The sequence below is a fragment of the Paramisgurnus dabryanus genome, chromosome 7, assembly GCF_030506205.2.
Source record: "Paramisgurnus dabryanus chromosome 7, PD_genome_1.1, whole genome shotgun sequence".
Taxonomy (NCBI): Eukaryota; Metazoa; Chordata; class Actinopteri; order Cypriniformes; family Cobitidae; genus Paramisgurnus; species Paramisgurnus dabryanus.
In genome coordinates, this window is record NC_133343.1 from 35,107,118 (window position 1) to 35,127,788 (window position 20,671).

At 37.0% G+C, this 20,671-nt stretch overlaps 1 protein-coding gene across 1 annotated transcript; it reads left to right on the forward strand.

Moving 5' to 3' along the window:
• The first annotated feature begins 363 nt into the window (after window positions 1–363).
• slc2a1b (solute carrier family 2 member 1b) lies at window positions 364–20,412 on the forward strand. Its single transcript, XM_065279691.2, has 10 exons — window positions 364–666; window positions 11,252–11,347; window positions 15,921–16,081; window positions 16,219–16,459; window positions 16,543–16,705; window positions 16,779–16,966; window positions 17,083–17,187; window positions 17,274–17,375; window positions 17,460–17,663; window positions 17,761–20,412. Exons 1-10 carry the CDS (start codon window positions 652–654, stop codon window positions 17,956–17,958), a joined length of 1,473 nt encoding a protein of 490 aa, XP_065135763.2. The 5' UTR covers window positions 364–651; the 3' UTR covers window positions 17,959–20,412.
• Window positions 20,413–20,671: the final 259 nt, after the last annotated feature.

Consider the following 20,671-nt stretch of genomic DNA (forward strand, 5'->3'; position numbering starts at 1 on the left):
TTAGTTGAGTCTCTAATAAAGTTTGATGATGAAATACTGTCAATGAACTAATGAGTCTTCATAACAAATCCTGTATTAATCTCTTACTATTAATAGTTTTAAAATAATTATAAGTTTCTAAAATAGTAACTCTTTTAAAGAAATAACAACTCATAATAAATCATCACTGCTTAGTCAAAACTTGGTTATTCTCATCAAAGAAATATTGACTACTCGCTATGTGTATGTTTGCACGATGGCACGCTCTTACGCATCTCATATACGTCGTCACATCATGTAACCAATCACAGGGCAGGTCTCAGTCCGGCCCATTTTACCCCGACTTGTTGCGTCATACATATTAACCCGGCGACCCCCCGACAGCATCTCACACTTTTACCGGCACGAGCAGACGATAGACATAGACGAGACAAGAAAGAGAAAAAACGAGACTAAACGAGAAATAGACGATTTCGAAAAGAGAAACAGAATGCTCATAGTCTTCTCCTGAAGTTACGTTACGAAGTTGTATTATTTATTTATTTATTTACTTATTTATTCGTCATTGTAAGTTTTATTTGTAAGTTTCACGCTGAAGATAAAGTAGGAAAAGCGAAGGTTGAGCAGAGTTAACGTGCGTCGATACGTCATCGAGATTTTTGACAGAGCACGATGGAGGACGGAAAGGTACGTTAACTCAAAAAGTATTTTTTTCAGTCAAAAATAGCCAAAAAGTAATAGTAGTAAAGCCTAACTATACAATGAACTGGAAAATATACTGTTTTTACTGGTGTGTATGTTGGCTTTGTAAGTTATGTGTCTAACGTTAGGTAAATGGTTTTCTCTGTCAGTCAGAAAGATTAGCAACATAGCTTCACGAGCCCGCATTTCAAGCGACAGAAAGTTGACAAACTAGTTTAGTAACAACTAAATCTGACCAAAGTCATGACATGAGGGTGTTAAAGTTTCCTACTGCCTGCAGTGTTGGTGGTTTTCCTCAGTCGATGCCGGGAACTCGTTTGTTTAAAGCTGAGAGGCTGCGTCTCAAAAACCTAGGGAGCTACCTACCTAGACAGCATTATTGATCATACTGGACGCTTACTTTTTGACTGTCTCAAAAACGGTGTTGAATGAAAAAGTCACATCTTATTAGAAATACTGTTATGTCTTACAAAACTAGTGATTTGCGTATATAGACAGCATTTTTTGGTAAAAAAATGTTGGATGACTAGAATGCTGTGTTAGTGGAGAGTAGGTATTGAGACGCGGCCGGAGTCGTGGTGTACGTGCCCACTTTCATCTTTCTGTCATCCATCCTACATCCTTTCTTTCTTTGTTTTTTCTCACATAAAAAGACCGTAGTATGCTTTTATGTTTACTATAGTAAACTTTAATAAATTCAAGATACAATAGTGGTTTTGAAACCTTACATTAAAAGTATATAAAGTATATTAAGTACAGTTTATTAATTCACTATAGTTAATACTACAGTTATTACCACAAGTATGCCCTACTTCAGTTTACTACAGTTTAATTTAGTTAATAATACCAAAGTATAACACTTTGAATCTATAAATATGAACATGTTTTTTCCTAACAGTATATTTCTGCCGTAAGTAGGTACATAATGTTAAAAATACCTTGTTTGAGTACTAATTTTATTAGGCATCTTATTAGTAGGTTTAGAGCCAGAGGTGTGATGTACGTGACTGCTTGCATTCAATTGGTGGAATCAATTATATATAAGTGGCATCTTATTGGTCTGTGTCTCTTTGTTAACTGTGGGCCAAGCCACTGACTAATTCTGAGACTCATACGTGACTAGTAGACTGTTATACATGGCTAACCTAACCACTGATGTGATAGATGGAGTTAGTTGCTGAACCTTGAAGCTTTTCACTGTCCTGCTAGACAATAGAATGAATAAAGAGCTGAATAGGTTAAGACAAATTGGTTTTTTTATTCATTTTGCAATGTGTTTTTCTCAACTTTGTCTAAATGATCCCTAGGTAAAAAAAAAACGTGTTAGTCTTTCTACAGTGTGTTGTGATATTGCTGGATTTATTTTAGTTTTCAGTAGACGTGCTGGGAATGATGGACCATTCCTTAGGGAGAGGAGAGCTTCAGCTGGCTTCTAGATAGGGAACGTTGAGCCTCAACCCTAAAGGTCATGTTCTTGACCTGTTCCCAGCACACACAGGGTTTTGCATTTTCAATGCTTTTCAATCAGCACAATTGTGGTCGTGTGCTCAACTAATACTAGAGAAATGTGCATACATAATATTGGTATTAACACATCCCATGTGCTTGGGCTTTTCGTTCCAGTCCTGCTTCTGGTTTGAGCTGATTTATGATGTTTTTTTGTGTGTGTGGAAGAGGTTTACATATATTATCCAGCCACACAGAAGAACATGCTCGGATATTTCCAATAATAGCTGTTTCTTGATGGGCATCAAGGCAGTTTCGTTTTTTTTCTCTTTTGTTTAGCTTTGTCCGTCCACATTGTCTTTGCTAATACCTTCAGTATTGTGCACTCTTAGGGTGCGTTCATACTTGGTTAATTTGCCTGGTCTGAACCCGAGTTTGATTGCTCTCCCTTCCCCCCGCTGGTCTCTGTTTGCATTATATTATTTGGCGTCATCAAGCTGCAACCTTGAACTGATATTGCTAGGCAGTGGCTATAAACGGCTATGTTCTTCATTTGAATCTTTGGTTTTGTCAAAGAATAAAAACAGAAACCTACTTGCATCTATCTGCTACAAAAGTACTTAAATTGTACCAAAGAAAACGGGCCGTCCATTGTCATTTGCGTAGGCAAGCAAAAAATAAGCAGAAATTATGTGTACGACGCGTCACTCCTTATAGCAAAAACGCGCCCATGTGCATCATTAATAGTGGTTTACTTACACGATTTAGTTCGATTTCATTCGTATAATTAGCGAACCAGACCGCAATCCACACAAATTGTACCCCATACCACGATTTTTTAAAGGACTTTGGTGCAGTTCGCGGGTTCCCAATTGAGTTCGTAAAACAGTGTTTACATCAGTTCTGGCACCAAAAGTGCTCGTGTGTGGAACCCCCTTAAGTGGGATCTCTTGACAGAAATGCTATATTATAATATACGTAACACAAACGTCCCTTTGCATTATTAATAGCAGTGTACTTCACACGATTTGTACCCAAGACCACCATTTTTAATGGGACTTTGGTGTGGTTTGGTGCTGCTAAATATAGGTCTACAACGATTAATCGCGTGTACAATTAAAAATGCCTCTGAAATCGATTCAGAGTCCATTTTGAATCGAATCTGTGTTTCATGCACAGCTTGTGCGTGTACTACGGCATTTGGTCAGTGGGAAGTCCTTATCAATCTAAAAATCATTATGAGTCGGAGTCGTTTATAACGTGCATTTAAAAAAGCAACACTCATTAAACAAACTCATTCAAAATATTCTTTATTATCATGAAAAAACAATTTGAAGAACAGCGATATAAATATTCCTATAGAGATTTCTTGGAATAGCGTTTGTAATGCTACTTCTTCTGTAGTACAAAGGGAGTTTCTGCATGAGAGCGCCCCCTGGCTTTGGGATGTGCTGGGATTTCACCGTAATTCAGCGCACATTTGCACGATTAATCGTTGCAGCCCTAGTTTAATAAATTATATGTAATTAATTATATTATCAGTGGTGTATAAAGACCTTACATAATAAACTGTGTTGTTTTTATTACCTTTGAATGAGCCGTTTTTATCTACATACACCGCGGGCCTTCATACATGGAAGTTGCCATCATGTGACAGCAGTTCGCACTTCACCATCGCGATGGTGCTGCACCATCGCGGTGGTGCTGCACCATCGCGGTGGTGTGGTGGTTATGACAACCATCACAGCCCTAATGTTTCTACAGTAGCCCTAAACGGACAAACTGTGGTACAATGCGTGTTTCGTCAATACATTGTCGACAACATGTTTGCCATGTGGCAGCTACTGTAGTTTGTCATTGCGTTTCGAACTTGAGGTTAGTTGAAATCTTCTACTAAAAACACATTTAAAAGAAATGGTACAAAAGCTGTCACTGGGATGGTATCTTTTTAAAAGGTCCTAATTTGTACCATTTGAGTACATATATATATACATTTTAGTGATGCACCGATGTATCGGCCGCCGATATTTTTTGGCCGATTTTTGATGAATTTGAAACCATCGGCATATCGGCAATAGCACGAGAAAGGCCGATACAGATTGTTTATTAATTAACTGCATAAAGAAATCCATTATATGTAAAAAATGAGTTAATGTTGTTAATAAAATAAATGCTGAATAGCAAAAACCACCTTTGAAGGTTGTCATGCTGTCTTATTATATTTGTTTTAGCTTAATTTGTGCCTCTCTTATTATGTTGGTCAGTTGAATGTTAATTAGATCCAATCCATGTTCAGTAAAAATAATTTGATGCAGAAATAAACTAGCTAATAGACCAACTGTATAGTATTGTATACAAGTGTTAATATCTGTATCGGCATCGGACAGAAGTTGTCTGTTTAAATCGGTATCGGCCCAAAAAAAATCCTATCGGTGCATCCCTAATACATTTGGCCTTTGAGGTACTAATATGCATTCTATAGGTACAAAGATGTTTTTAAAAAAAAGATAACACCCCAGTGACAGCTTTTGTACCTTTTTTATGAAAGTGTGAAAAGTGATGACTGTGAACTACAATAATTGAAGGTGTTCACAGTTGACCTGTACCATATAAAACTACAAAGCCTTACAAATTCAAAGATTTGATGAAAACTGATTTTAATGAAAACTGTCATAAGACTTGATTCAATTTGGATTTCTTAAGACAGGCCGTCTATATTTTTACCCTTGCATGACTGCATCTGACTATGCATGTTACTGTAATTTAGTCTAATATGCACTAATATGGGATCTCTAAGGAGAGCAGGATTATGGAAGATGGAAAATAAAGAGTCATTACAGTAAATTATTTCCTTGATAAATGATGTAGAATCTGTACTGAAATGTTGTTAATCCCAAACTTTACACAGGGAGGGAAAATATTCTGTGCTGATGATTTACTGTAAGTTACATAATATTGTTTGCAAGGTAATAGCCGTGTAAAAACATTTTGTAGCGACAGCTGGAAAATGAATGCTTAAAAAATAGAAACGTCTTGTGCGTAATAAGTTCAAAGTAAACAACGTAGATCAAATAAGCAACAAATTAGTTAGTGACTTTCAAAGTTTATCCAACTAAAAGCTTCAAGTAGATGCTAGAATAATGTAGATCCTTCCAGAGAAAGGGAAACATGCCAAATGCGGCATCACTTTGAGATAAAGAAAGTTTGTCTGAGAGAAACAGAGACATCTTTGTCTGGGTTTGCAGAGTAAGCTCTTCTATTTGAGTGTATTTTAGTAAGTATTTAAACAACAAAGCCATTATATAAAATTTATACATTTTAATAACATATGAAAAACAAACAGTGGCATCTGCAAAACATAATTTCTTTGTAATGTTGGAATTAATTTTAGCAGAGACTTTTAACAAACTGGTGTCAAGGTAATTTGTGTGGGTGTAAGAGGTCATGTACACGTTCGCACAAGTGTAGTTTTTCACAGTTGAGGCCGAAAACCAGAAAGGATACAAAAGTTTCCATAAAATAAGTGTCTTCATTTTGAACAGTATTAGTTTGTTATATTGGCACGAGAAAACAATTTAGTCATATTCAATTTCTAACTAGTTATGCAGTTCTGGGAAAATGATGCCGTAAAGGATTATTATTCTTATAGTCATTCTTCTAAGTAAAAACGTCAACAAGCCTTTGTTTCCTTGTAAATGCTGTGGCCATAACTATACACAGACATAAAAGCTGGACTACGGAAGTTGTTTTGTTTATCTAACTTTTTTATCTAACCCGATACGGATCTTCACACCATTGGAGTTAACAAGGCAGAAATTTGGGCACTTACAGTAGTGTTGTTGTTATAATAAAAAAGGTTAAAAGTGTTATTGCACCTATTTTATGATGTGTTTTGTCCATGAACACCTAACATAAGAAAGTTCAGACACACACACAGTACTTGGCATTGGCTGGTGTCCAAATTCCTGGCTTTAGAAACCTTTGCAGTGTGAAAATTGGATCAAATTTGTTGTGTAAGTCTACAATGAACAACAACCTGAGCTTTGTCATGAATAGGGAAGGTCATTTGCATGCTAGTTTGGTTGCATGGACAGAGGTGATGTCCATTTGAAAACACAAATGCTTTGAACCTGTAAATATGCATTGTGATCTTAATCATACTAAACTAGTTTTGCCCAACCTGAACTGTAATCCAATACACGATGATACCTAAAGAAATAACAAGCATGTATCGACAAAACGTGACATGTGTGTACAAATGTTCATGTGTCTCTAAGTCAACTGTTTGCATGTGATATCAGCAGAAGGGCGTGTCTGTTTATTACCGACCGCCATGTATTCAGAGAGAGAGGGAGCATGACAACGCTAGAAATTTCCTCCTATAAACATAGGCTAGCGTAATGTTATTATAAACCATGTGCAGTTGTCAAACCGGTCCATGTCCCTAAATACAAACACACTTTGTTTTATGGGAAGGGTATTCATTAATGTACTTACTTATAGTGTGTTGTTTTGACATTGTGAACAGGTATGTATTATAGTATGTACTGTAGTTGGTAAGCGTAAATGCAGGGATCCAACAAAGGAATGTTTTATTATAGCCCTACCCCTTACAGGGTAAGGCGCAAGTAAAAACTTCCATATTTAGAGAGTTTTCCAAGCTTTCATCTTCTTAAAGAGATACAAACCCTCTCTTGAGTTGTGTTTGCTATTAGAAATAATGTTTTACCAGCAGGAAGGATGTAGTTAACTTCTTAGGGAAGTTAACTTGGCTATTGTTTGTGGCTTTTCATATGTGAGATTATAAAGCAAGAGCTACCACTTTGACAACATTTTTTACATTTTGAGCTATATTGAATAAATGCTTAAATAGTCTCGCCGTTAGACAGACCTCACGAGGGTTTTGTTTGTGTGTATATGTGGCATCCTGTTCAAGGGCTGGTTTGACAGCCTAGCCATAAACTCAATAAACTACATTTTTCTTCTATACAGTAGGAATGAGCAAAGGTGTGTCCATCTCTGGCCCCTTTTTAGCTCTTACAAGCCGAAGTGTGTACAAGTGTGTACACGTTGGGCGAACACATTCGAGGATGACTCCAAAACTGGAGTCTTGTTCTTCCCAAGCCATTTGTTTTTAGTGAAAGAATGTAAGTGCTTAAAAATGTTCAGACATGTTAACATCTAAAAAAAACATGCTGTCGACAGTAACCTTTAGCGCTGGTTTAAAGGGGTAGTTCATCCAAAAATGGAAATTTTGAGTTACTCTAATCAGAAGCCCCATTGCCTTCCATAGTAATCTTTTTTCCTACTGTGGATGTCAATGAGGCATCTTATCGGTTTGGTTACAAACATTCCTCAAAATATCTTCCTTTGTGTTTGGTTTGTAACAACATGAGGGTAAATGATGACAGAATTTTCATTTTTGGGTGAGCTATCTCTTTAACATCATCACGCAACCACCTAGAATACCTTTAGCAAAGTACACTACAGATAGTGCTCAGAACATCTTGCCGATCACATAGCAATGCCCTAGCCATGTTGGCATGTCCAAGCATCATGACATCTTAAAAAATGCTAATGTTTTGTAGTTTCTTAAGCCCTTAATAGCCTAGACGAAATGATAGGCTGCACCTTTAAGTTAGTGAAGTAGGGTAAAGTGAAGTAAACTTTACCTAAGGAGTGCTACAGGCTTTCTGTACACGTTTTTACAAGCATGTGACATCAAGCAACCAGGATTTGTTTTTTCATATACTTCTACAGCTGTCAAAGATTCACATGGACAGCTCCTGTATAATGAAGTGGTAGAGCATTGCATTAGCAGCGCAAAAGGTCATGGGTTTGAACCCAGGGAACACGCATGTAATACACTGTAATTCGCTTTGGATAAAAGTGTCTGCCAAATGCCAAACTATGCGCTATTTTTTGTTCAGAATGACTTTGGCCAACACTTTTATAAAGTCTCTGGCTTGTTGGTGTGGACGAAAAGTCATTTTCTTTGTTGGATTAATTCAATTCTGAGATAACAGAAGCTAAATGCTGCTGACGGGGTATTGCGCAAGCCCTTTTCTTTTGAGGGTCAATTTGATTAACCCGAAATTCGAGACCAAAAAGTCCTCCAAAGACTTGCATAACAGTCTTTTATAAGTAAAAGTTCAGTTACTGTATTTCCCAGACAACTTTAGCGTCTCATTCAAATCACTGCGACTGTGTCTCATTATTGCAAAAGCACTCAATAATTTAACAAAATGAGCTTTTAGTTCCTCTTTAAATGGTATGAGGAAAATGATTAATCATGAACTTCCCCATGACTCTGTTTACAGCTGGTGTAAAGATGCATAATAGGTCGATCGGATCACAAGTGGACGAGAGAGACACGTGTTCATTCAGACACAGTGTTTTAATCTTTTTTTTATTCACGTTCGACCGCTTCTGCCATAAAATACTTCAAGGGGCAGGAGAAATTACGAGTTTAAGTTGACGCACATTAATTATGTCAGAGTACCGCTGCTTGTGTTGTTAGTAAACATGCTGCACAATGTTTTGTACATGTATATAATGTAAGGACTTTCTCAACTATAGATGGTTTTAGCAGTAACAACTAGTGATGCACCGATGTATTGGCCGCCGATATTTATCGGCCGATTTTTTATGAATTTGAAATAGGGGTGTGACGGTCATTATATAACCGTGAGACCGACGGTTATAGTTGAACACCGTCATTAGAACTCTATAACCCGCCAAAACCGTGTTATTAAAATATTTAAAAAAAAAATTATCATAAAGAATTTTAAAATACTAATTAAAAACAATTGTTAACAGTCTGTGTTACACGCCCCCTCATGTTCTCACGCAGTGAAAATACAACGCGCTGACATACAGGACAAACCAGGTTACTTTTCGGTTACTTTTGAGATTAAACATATTAAACAAACAAAGTCTCACCTTTCAAATCATCTCTTCCGTCAGTACACTCCGCTTTTCAAGTTCAAATCCTCCCATGCTAACCTACTAACTCTGCTGAATGCACATTCACTGCTTGCTGTTAATTTTAAAGAAACGTAGAGCAAGTAGCTAATCAGTGTCTAGTTTATTCAAACGCCGGGTGAGCACTGTGCAGCGCGTCTGCGGAGAGCGTTTGCTGCGCGTGGCCATTGTGCTTTTACACCGGTTGCGTTTGCAGCGCATAGTGTGCAGTTTAATAACAATCTGAAGTTCACATTACTTTCTTTTACCTGCATTTATGAGCAAAACCTCTGGTTTTGGTCCGTGTAATGACAGATATATAGACACAATTACAGACATAAAAAGCCCATGGCACAAATGTGTTTCTCTAAAGATTATTAAGATAGATGATAGATAGAGGATTAATTTATGCTGGGCAGAGAGTGACAGCGCAGTCTTCTGGCAATAGTGTGTTTTTTAAATATTTCATTGCTTTCTGTTAAATTGTTCAACATTATTACTGTTTGAAACACACTTGGCTGGCATAACATTCATGATTTTATGGTAAAATGACACTTTCCCGTCAATCCACAAGCATTTAAACGAGCAAAACGCCCCCCACCGACGGTTATGTTACGAACCGTCACATTTGACTCATGCCATAACCGTCATCACCAATTCTGAAACCGGCACACCCCTAATTTGAAACCATCTGCATATCGGCAATAGCACGAGAAAGGCCGATACAGATTGTTTATTAATTAACTGCATAAAAAAATCCATTATATGTAAAAAATGAGTTAATGTTGTTAATAAAATAAATGCTGAAATCAAAAACCGCCTTTGAAGGTTGTCATGCTGTCTTATTATATTTGTTTTAGCTTAATTTGTGCCTCTCTTATTATGTTGGTCAGTTGAATGTTAATTAAACGAAATCCATGTTCAGTAAAAATTATTTGATGCAGAAATAAACTAGCTAATAGACCAACTGTATAGTATTGTATACAGGTGTTTAATATCGGCATCGGTATCGGCCAGAAGTTGTCTGTTTAAATCGGAATCGGTATCGGCCAAAAAAATCCTATCGGAGCATCCCTAGTAACAACATAAACAAGCGGCTTTCGTGGTCAACACGTAACTTCCGGTAAACTCCGCTAAGAATAAATAACAACAAAGTACTTTTTTTATATAACAAGCAAAATAAAGAACACGTAGATTACCTAGAAAACCAAAACATTTGTTATTTTCGACGAGGTATTTGTTCAAGAGTTCAGTTTAGCAACTAGTCAGACCTTTAAAATAAACTAAAACCGGAAGTAAAGTTCGGACCAGACATGTATCGCGTCACCGCACGTGCGTACGATGAAACAGTCCATTTAAGAAATTAATAAAATAAATTTGCTCAACTTTCACACAGTCGCAAAAATGATAGACCCGACAGCAGTGGCTTTCGTTTGATCAACGATAGCCTAAGGAACGTGCCGAACACTGAGGGTTCGCTCTAGAATTTAGTTTGGGACATCGCGCACGTTACATCAATAGCTGGAGGGTATGTTGCCTTTTGTGGCTGCTCGAACACATCTGATCACATGTGAGCCTCCATGCAAATGCTTTTTTCACTACCTCTGAATGTAGTCGAAAGTGGATGAGCTCAAAACATTTACATCTGTATTTAGGGTTGTCCACATGTGATCCAATCAGCCAAAACGCATCTTAATACCAGGTGTAAACAGCCCTTGTGAGGTATGAATCTCATCAGCCCAAACACCACAGGGTTGATATTTTCTATTGTATTGCAACAGAAGGAAATGCTTGCCCAAAGCTAATCCATAACATCCCGAAAGGAAGGGGGGTGAAGCTGGATATGGAAACAATGGAAAGCTAAATACTTTATATTTAACGCTCTTTGAAAAGGCAGCTGTTTATTATTAGTATAGTTGCTTGAAATACTTGACAAAATAAATGTTTTTTACGTTTTCCGTTTATTGGGTGCCCAATTATGGGTTGTATCCAAAAGTCACAGCCACCTTTCGAGCCAATGTTTAAATGTAAAAATCATAATTTGAGCCAGAAGCTGACATGTCATGTTTTTGCTTATGCAGTACAAGAAACAGTAAAAGACTTTCATACCATTGTGTTGCTAAAAATTGACGGCTAAATTTTGATATTTTTCCCTCAACAGAAGCTGACCTTTCCTCTTATGCTGACTGTTGGGACAGCTGTGATCGGATCACTTCAGTTTGGCTACAACTCAGGTGTCATCAATGCCCCGCAAAAGGTGAGTACACACATTCGTAACCCTCCACCAGATTACATTTGACTTTGCTTGAAATCCAACCAGTGCATTTCGCAATTCATACATGAATGATATATACAGCATTAGATTACACCATCTTTACAACTTCATGTACCAATCGCCCTCAAACCTTTGACGTTATCAGCCACCCATTCAAAATAATGACAGCTGCAGCTGTCCAAAGCCCTGACTGTTAATGGCCACACACATACACAAAGATAACATGCTGTATGTTTAGTTTCAGAAAGGTAACTGAGAGGAGGTAACCTACACTGCTCCACATGGAGATTTTACCCTTTATCTACATATTCTAATTCAATTTGGACAGAAACATCGGATAATTAATAATAAACCAGACAACCAACCAGCCTAGATTTTGTATTGCATTAAACATTTACTGTTCAGGTAAATCCTGGTGTAGGTCAGTTTACACATAGCACAGCTTGTTCAGATGTACATGTTGGATTAGGGGCCAGGTTTTGCTTATGTGAATGAAGCTTTTCTGGCACTTAGACACTGGATTGAGTGTATTGATTTGAAACTCTAACTCGTACCGTGTTTTTTTTCCTGTCCTTAGAGCCCATGGCAATCTGAGTCACTAATACAAACCATAAAGACAAACACGACTGTTCAAAACTTTCTTAAAATGTTTTTAATATCTTTAAAAACCTTTTGATTTGTCTTAATGTTTCAAATAAGACAAACATAAACCAAACAAAAAGGCTTTTCAATGGAGGACTTAAACCAAATAATGAAGCAAACGCAGCGAAAAAGCGGTGTGTATAGATGGAAACTTATTCAATATTGTTTATAAAACATATCAGTGTGAGGTCTCAAGAATTTCTTAGGCTTGATACGATGCCAGAAGTATGATTCTGCAAAATCTAGGTGAAGGGTGACTACTTTGAAGAGATAAAACAGTATAAATTATAGTGACCAAAATCACCGCGATTATCAATATTATCATGGCTTTGTGAACAATGTCTAGAAATCTAAAAAAAAGTACTGATGCAAACCAAATTTAAAATGATTTTACATGTAACTGCAGTTTTTTTTGCATAAACATCACATAAATAACATTAACTTTAATCATGGCACATTTGGGGTCGTGAGATAAATGTTCATCTAGTTCAGAAAAAAAAAACACATAAACACCGGACAAATCAGCAAGTCATCTGCCGGCGTATGTTGTGAGAAATCGAGTGTACTTTAAGACCCAGGAGTAGGTGGCATGATGTGCATGACCTGCAATCAAACAAACAGAGTAGAAAGGAGCTTTAAACTCATCAGATTACATAATTCATGAAGTAAACATGTGTCAGTACAACTAGATTTCCATAAATGTGAAAAACTATTTTAGTCAGTGAAGCGCTGTCATCACAAACACATGGGAGCAGACGTGAATGAATGTATTTGGGTGATTCTCACGAAATCCAGATTAAGAAGGTGTCCAGCATCAGAATAAAAAAAAACCTTAAAGCTAATTTTTTTACACATATACGATGAAGGTTAAAAAATATTTCCTATAGAATTATTTACATTTTTTAGATTATAATTCCCCAAAAATTATCATTACCGCAATATGATATTACATTAAATATATGCATTTACAAACTCATGTTTCGGTAATGAGAACTAAAAAGTTGTCTAGGTACTATGACAAACAATATTTAAACTTTTATCTGGAGAAAAAAATAAGAACTGCTTACCTGGTAGCCATCTTGTGTTTAACAGTCAATTATGTCTCTTCCAACAATTTTTTTTTAAAATGTTAGTTCTTTGAGGGCTTAAACAATGATTGAAAATTGTTGCGGAGGATGAGAAAATTGGTCTTGGACACATTTATATTCCTTATTGTTGTTGTCTTAACATTTACCAATGATCACCAAATACCACGTTTCTTTACTGTAAATGTTTATAGTATAACATGCACTGAAGCTTTTTATTTTTATTTTTTTACTATAAATATTTCCATGTCAAAGAACCCAAATTCAGTCATGGACACGTTGCGGTAATGAAAATTTTCCCCTTAAATGCGGAAAAAATAACAAAATTGGTTTGTATGATGTCATTTGAAATCATGTGCAAAATAGTACGTGAAGAGATGTTTGTAACTGTATGCTTCTTATGATACTCTTATTTGCCACCTCATAAGTCTAATTTCGTGAGAATCACCCACTTGTCTCACGTTATTGCTTAAATTGGTTGATGCTGGATCAAGAGTTTTCGAGCCATGACGTGACTGGCACTGTAAAACAAAATATATATTGCAGTAATACTAACCGTTGGGCATTTTTATATCCATTATAAACCAAGTTGAATTGATTCATCCGTAGGCCCGCAGTATGATATTAACAAATGTTTTGTAGGCTACCTGTTTGCATTGCTAGTACTATCAATAGTTTTATCAAGTGAAGGAGTGTCGCGATATGGGTGTGTCTGTGTGTTTGTTTGACGTAGACCTGCTCTTTAAATAATTACTGCGATAAGATCCTCCAGTACCTGTCAACTAAAGACTAGTGTCTTTAAATGACTATTTCATTTCAGAGTACTTTATCTTTGGCATAAGAATACATTTTGGCCACACAACAGGCACCTGACCAAAACAAATTACTTTTAGTTTCTCACCCTGGTAAAGCTCGTGTAAAACAAACAGGCACCATAGTGTTATGTAAGTGGTTGTATACGAAGGGATTGAGACCTCAGGCACATGACTTGAACTTTGCGTGATATTTAGGTGATGCCGATTCTCTGAAAGGCTTTCTGCATACCGAGCGTGTCAGACAGCTGACAGTGAGAGACAAGGAAGTGGTCACAGAGACCTGCTTGGTGACCTTAGTTGTGACGCCAATGGATCGTACAGAATTTTTTTCTCAAATTTAGCTGGCAGGTGACGGGGAGAGAGCGTTTAATCCTCTTACAGTGACAAGTTCTTTATTCGGGTTACGGACAGCGTGTGTTTATAAACACAAGCTTGTCACGTAGCACAGAGATGATGTAGAAACTTGACTCCCTTTTGTGTGTCTCGGTTTCATTACGAAACCTAATACGGCACAGTTCAGCGAGCCACCTACTGGACAAAATAGCTTATTACAGTATAGATGACTATATTATAAAGTCTGAAGAGCAGATACATAGAAAAAGTAGAATAAGAAAATCTTAAATGTGACCCTGTCTGAATCTCAAGTTTGATTTAAACCCATTGATTTCACACTGATTTCAAACTTTGACATGATTTTACTTAGTTAATATTAAAGCTATCAAGGTTATAAATTCACAGAATGTACTTTACATTATGTAAAATGATTTTATTTAAATCGCAAACAATGACTTCAGCTAGGTTTTGACAGGCAGGGTTACTAATGTTTACAGCTACTGTTTATGATGCAAATTTTTACCTGATGAGTGATAACAAATTATAATAGACTATCATACACTTAAAGCCCCCATCAAATTAAAATTTTACTTTTTTCATTAGGCTTAAGAATAAATATAAACTTTTCTGGTCCAAAACACTGACAACATATTCATAAAGAAGATATAAGCATTCAAAACCTAGGCTGGCACATAAGCTAATAAAGTCTAGAATTTTTATGACATCACCCTGCATGCTGCACTTCAGCTTCTGATCAAATTTCCTGTCCAATCAAATGTGGTTATATTAACTTGCATTAACTAAATTCTGAAGATGAAATTGAGTTCATTCATAAATGTTATTAATTCATATTATCACTAGTGATAGACCAATATATCGGCCGGCCTATATATCGGGCCGATATTTGCGAGTTTTATGTGTATCGGCATCGGCCGATATGTGGCTGCTGTGCTCGCCAATTTTTCCCGCCATTATTTACAGACAGAGTGCTGGAAGGTCATTGCAGGTCATGTGACTAAAAACAACCAACCTTTCCATGACAACATCGAAAGCTCGGCCTAACAGCTGATAATGGCTGCACAAAGCGAGTTTTTATTTCTTCTCTCTCTCTCTCTCTCTCTCTCTCTCTCTCTCTCTCTCTCTCTATATATATATATATATATATGTAGTAGTAAAGTGCTAGAAATTACTATCCTTTGGTATTAGTTCCTCATCATTGTGGAGAGTGCAGTTCATGGTTCCATAGCACCCTCACCTGTTTTTACTATTTGTTAAATATAGTTTTTATAAGTTCAATAAATGTAATTTTTTAAATTGAGACTTGTAACATTTGGCATCATTGCATTTTTATGATGTAAATTGAGTGAGCAAAAGCAGTATCAGCGGCAAATATCGGCTCAAGAAAAATGAAACAAAAAAATCGACACTAAACAAATCCATATCGGTCGATCCCTAATTATGACCATTTATATTAAACTAGTGATGTTTCTTTACATTTTCTATACACAGAGCTCACATTCATTGCATTTTCTTGTTCTCTTTTGATTGACAGGATATATAGGCCATGACTATCGGCTGTTATAGCTTATAGCGGCAGATACCGATTATTGGCCGATATATCGGTTCACCTCTAATTGAGACATTTGTGTATTAATCAATGACTATATGTGTTTGTTTTAGATCATTGAGATGTTCTACAACGAAACATGGTATGATCGATATAAAGAGCCCATTGCTAAAACGACCCTGACCACTCTGTGGTCCTTGTCTGTAGCCATCTTTTCTATCGGCGGCATTGTTGGATCCTTCTCCGTTGGGTTGTTTGTGAACCGCTTTGGAAGGTAAAATCCAGATAACGTGACCATCACCAGTGTTTGAAAATTATTTATTAAATTTTTTATCCAAATAACAGGCTGTCTATTCAATGCCTCATATCTGCTCCTGGATTTATCTCATTTCCTCTTTCCGTCTTCTTTAGGCGAAACTCCATGCTCATGGCTAACGTCTTAGCTTTTATTGCCGCAGCTTTGATGGGCTTCTCCAAGATTGCCGCATCTTGGGAAATGCTCATTATTGGACGGTTCGTAGTGGGCCTTTACTCGGGTCTGTCCACTGGTTTCGTGCCCATGTACATTGGTGAGGTGTCACCCACAGCTCTCAGAGGCGCCCTGGGCACTCTTCATCAGCTGGGCGTCGTCGTCGGCATCCTCATGACACAGGTACACTTTCATGAGCTTGTACTGTATTCAATACTGTTTTATTTGAGGTTCGTATTCAAGTTTGTTCTGTTTGTGCGCTGTAGATCTTCGGTTTGGAGTCTCTTATGGGTAACGCCGACCTGTGGCCGTTTCTTCTGGGTTTCACCTTCGTCCCAGCCCTGCTACAGTGCATCTTACTGCCCTTCTGCCCAGAGAGCCCTCGATTTCTACTTATTATCCGCAACGAGGAAAATAAAGCCAAAGCAGGTAAGCGCAGACCCACGATGACAAACCATACCAGCAACAAAGACCTCAAAATGACCGTCTCGCATGTTTTTAGTGCTGAAAAAGCTTCGCGGGACGACGGACGTGAGCGCAGACATGCAGGAGATGAAGGAGGAGAGCAGACAGATGATGAGGGAGAAGAAGGTGACCATACCCGAGCTCTTCCGCTCTCCGTTGTACCGGCAGCCTATCCTGGTCGCCATCGTGCTCCATCTATCCCAGCAGCTGTCTGGAATCAACGCTGTGAGTGCTTTCACATTTCTCTTTAATGTCACGATGTATCTTCTAGACAGCAGTGAGGTCAAAAGGTCTTTTACTTCTCGGATGTCTAACCTTTAGTTTGTGTTAATGCTGTGCAGGTGTTTTACTTCTCTACAAGGATTTTTGAGAAAGCAAATGTGGAGCAGCCTGTTTACGCCACTATTGGTACTGGAGTCGTCAACACTGCTTTTACTGTAGTTTCAGTAAGTATAGTAAACATATAAGCGTTTATACACTTAAATGATTTCTAAGAGGTTGCTTAGATGTTAATCAATAATCTCTTACGCAGCTGTTTGTGGTGGAGAGAGCAGGCCGCAGGTCTCTGCAGCTCTTGGGATTGTTGGGAATGGCTGGATCTGCTATATTGATGACCATCGCTCTTGCCCTTCTGGTATGCATATACATGAATGTTATATTTATCTTAGGTAGTTGATATAAAATGCAGTTTATCTGACGGCCCAAATCACTTTCACAGGATCAAGTCAAGTGGATGTCTTACGTGAGCATAGTGGCCATCTTTGGATTCGTTGCTTTCTTTGAGATCGGCCCGGGCCCCATCCCATGGTTCATCGTGGCCGAATTGTTCAGTCAAGGTCCGAGACCCTCTGCCATGGCCGTTGCCGGATTCTCCAACTGGACGGCGAACTTTATCGTGGGCTTTTGCTTCCAGTATGTGGAGGTAAGAGACCGCATTCATGTAGCGAAATCGTAGTGAATGATGTTGTCTGCGCAATGCTTTTGCATTGGTGTAACATTTGTAACTTTTGCTTTATTAGGAGCTGTGTGGGCCGTACGTGTTTGTCATCTTCACGTTGCTGTTACTCGGCTTCTTCGTCTTTACCTACTTCAAAGTCCCAGAGACCAAGGGTCGGACGTTCGACGAAATCTCCTCCGGCTTTCGTCAGACAGCAGCAGGTGCAGAGAAGCACTCGCCCGAAGAGCTTAACAGCCTAGGGGCGGACTCTCAGCTTTAAGCCCCACCCTTGACCCTGCCTCCCCTCATCTATTCTGCACGCGACTACTGAGGAGAGGGGCTGTCAATCAAACATTTCCTTCCTCCCCGCCCACTCTCCTTGTTCCCACTGAACACAAGGCAGGGAGTAAGAGTTTCATAATCATTTTATATAAAAACAAAGATGTTTATTGTAAGACTTCTTACATCTCTTGGCTACTTCTTATTCGTTTTTACTGTTACTTTTCTACTGGGGTGTGGAAGATTTTACAGTCAACAAACATGGTCTTTCCCGAACTAGCATTTTGAGGTTAAAATTGGTTTTATCTCTCAAGGTCAATGCTGGATGAACTCTTGTTGTTCAATACTTTATTACTGTATTCCAGATAACTGTAATCCCCACTGTCGTCAGTCTTCACACAAGTGCAGTTGCTTTGATAAATCGGGACAAATGCATGAATATGTGTATCTATGATGTCACCAGTATGCATGGATAGTTTTTTTAAAGACTGATTTTAACACATTGTAGGTTAATCTTGTTTTTAAGATATCATTTTTATCATATCTTTTAAATGTATTTATATATATTTTTTTCACAAGTTTAGTTGCTTTTTCCTGGAGTGCAAGCTTTGAATTATACTTTGAGGTGATAAATACATTTCCTAACAAATCTATTATCTATTTGTTAAGTCAAATTAAGTAACATAGCTAAACATCACTGATGCCTTTTTAAGAAACAGGTCACTCAAAATTTTTTATCTGTCATTAAACTTTACATTTTTCTGTGGAGAAAAATGACAAAAATGTAAAGGTTTGGGTGAACTAATCATTTTACCAAAGATCAGTCACTTTGTAACACATGATGGAGTGATACTTATATGTTACCCTGGACCACAAAACAGTCATATGGGTAATGTTTTTTTAAATTGAGATTTATAATGAATAAATAAGCTTTCCATTGATGTATGGTTTGTTAGGATTGGACAATATTTTTGTAATCTGAGGGTGCAAAAAATTAACATATTGAGAAAATCGCCTTTAAAGTTGTCCAAATGAAGTCCTTAGCAAACATTTTACTAATGATAAGTAGATTTTAGATATATTTATGGTAGGAATTTTACTAAATATATTAATCAAACATGATCTTTATTTAACATCCCAAAGAATTTTGGAATAAAAAAAAAATGTATTGTTGGCTATTGCTACATTTATACCCGTATGACTGGTTTTGTGGTTCAGGGTCACAATATATGAAGTATTTATAAGTTACTCTTCATCTTTTCTCAGAAAGTATTAGCATCAGTACTTTATCAACTGAATGTCAATAAAACAGCAATAAGTACTCCTTTATTTTCCTTAGGTCACATTCATGATGTCACATATCCATTCAGACAGCTTTACTTAGCTTGCCTTTGCTAGCTTTGAACTAAGCCAGGTCATAAGTTTGAACGAATGCTTTTTGCACAGTCGACTGATATATAGACTCACTGAACAGTTGTCCAGTTAAAAAAAAACACTTTCTTAAAGAGAGACCAAAATGCACTGACTCCCATGGGATAATAGTGTAATGTACAGCCTTCATATGTTGCTGCATGCTATAAGAATGGTTTGAAAAGAGACAAAAGAAATCTGCTGTTAAACTTAAGCTTGTGCCTTGCCATGTTTCTATCTTGTAGAATTATGAGGGTAGTCTCGCAAAATTTCAAATGTCTTTTAGGCATAACATATTTGGATGACATTTTTCTATTTGTATTCTGCTTGTAAACTTCCCTGGTATGAAGCACTCCATAATTTGCTTAACTTATTTCATTTTTTAAGAGAGGAAATGCAATTGATGGTCAGCCCTATAAATTCACCCTCATATATTGATCAAGATGCATCAAATGAATGCCGATGATTGAGTTTTGTGTGCTTGTGGTGTAAATTAATATTTTTCAGACATCATTCCTTATGGGAGTATATCTCTGTGTATTTGTAAAGTTTTTATACATTAAAAGTCCACACAGGATGTTTTCCGGCTCGTATGCATGTTCACGTATAAACTGAATGCTCAAACTGAGTAAATCCAATAGTTCTTACTGAAATCAATTATTGTGTGTGTGTGTGTTGCTGTTAACACTGAATGAAACGGATACACGCACATACTTTTAATGTATGGAGTTTGAATTACAGCTGTATATGTAAATAGTGAATATTGAATGTATGATAGATTTGGTTATTTTATGCATAGTTTAATAGTATGGTTTGTAGTAGTACATGTATACAGGTTTCTATATCTGTTTTCTGTTTTTTTTATGTAGTATATTTCACTCTACCCCTGATGCACTATTATAGTCAATACTGTAGTGTAAGACAATGTTAACACCTTGTTGTCTTTGTTTACCATACTGTATTTATTAGGTTAAGTAATTTATTTAGTTTATTTTGCTGTTAGTTTTACTACTGTTGATGAAAATAAAATTATTACAAAACTTTACCATGAATTTTGCGTATTATGTTTAAGAATCAATGTGACACATTTTATTAATAGTAAAGTTATCTGATGATCTTTTATGTTAGCAGTTTTTAAAAATCAGCAATGTTAACGATAAATGGGTCCTGTCGTCAGTGCACAATGTTATAGTCTTAATGTAATCAGATGATAAATATCTCAGGGAATGTGTGTAAAATATTCAGATTTATTCAGTATCCTTAGCAACGTAAACATAACACTAGGCTTTTTCGACTTCATGCGG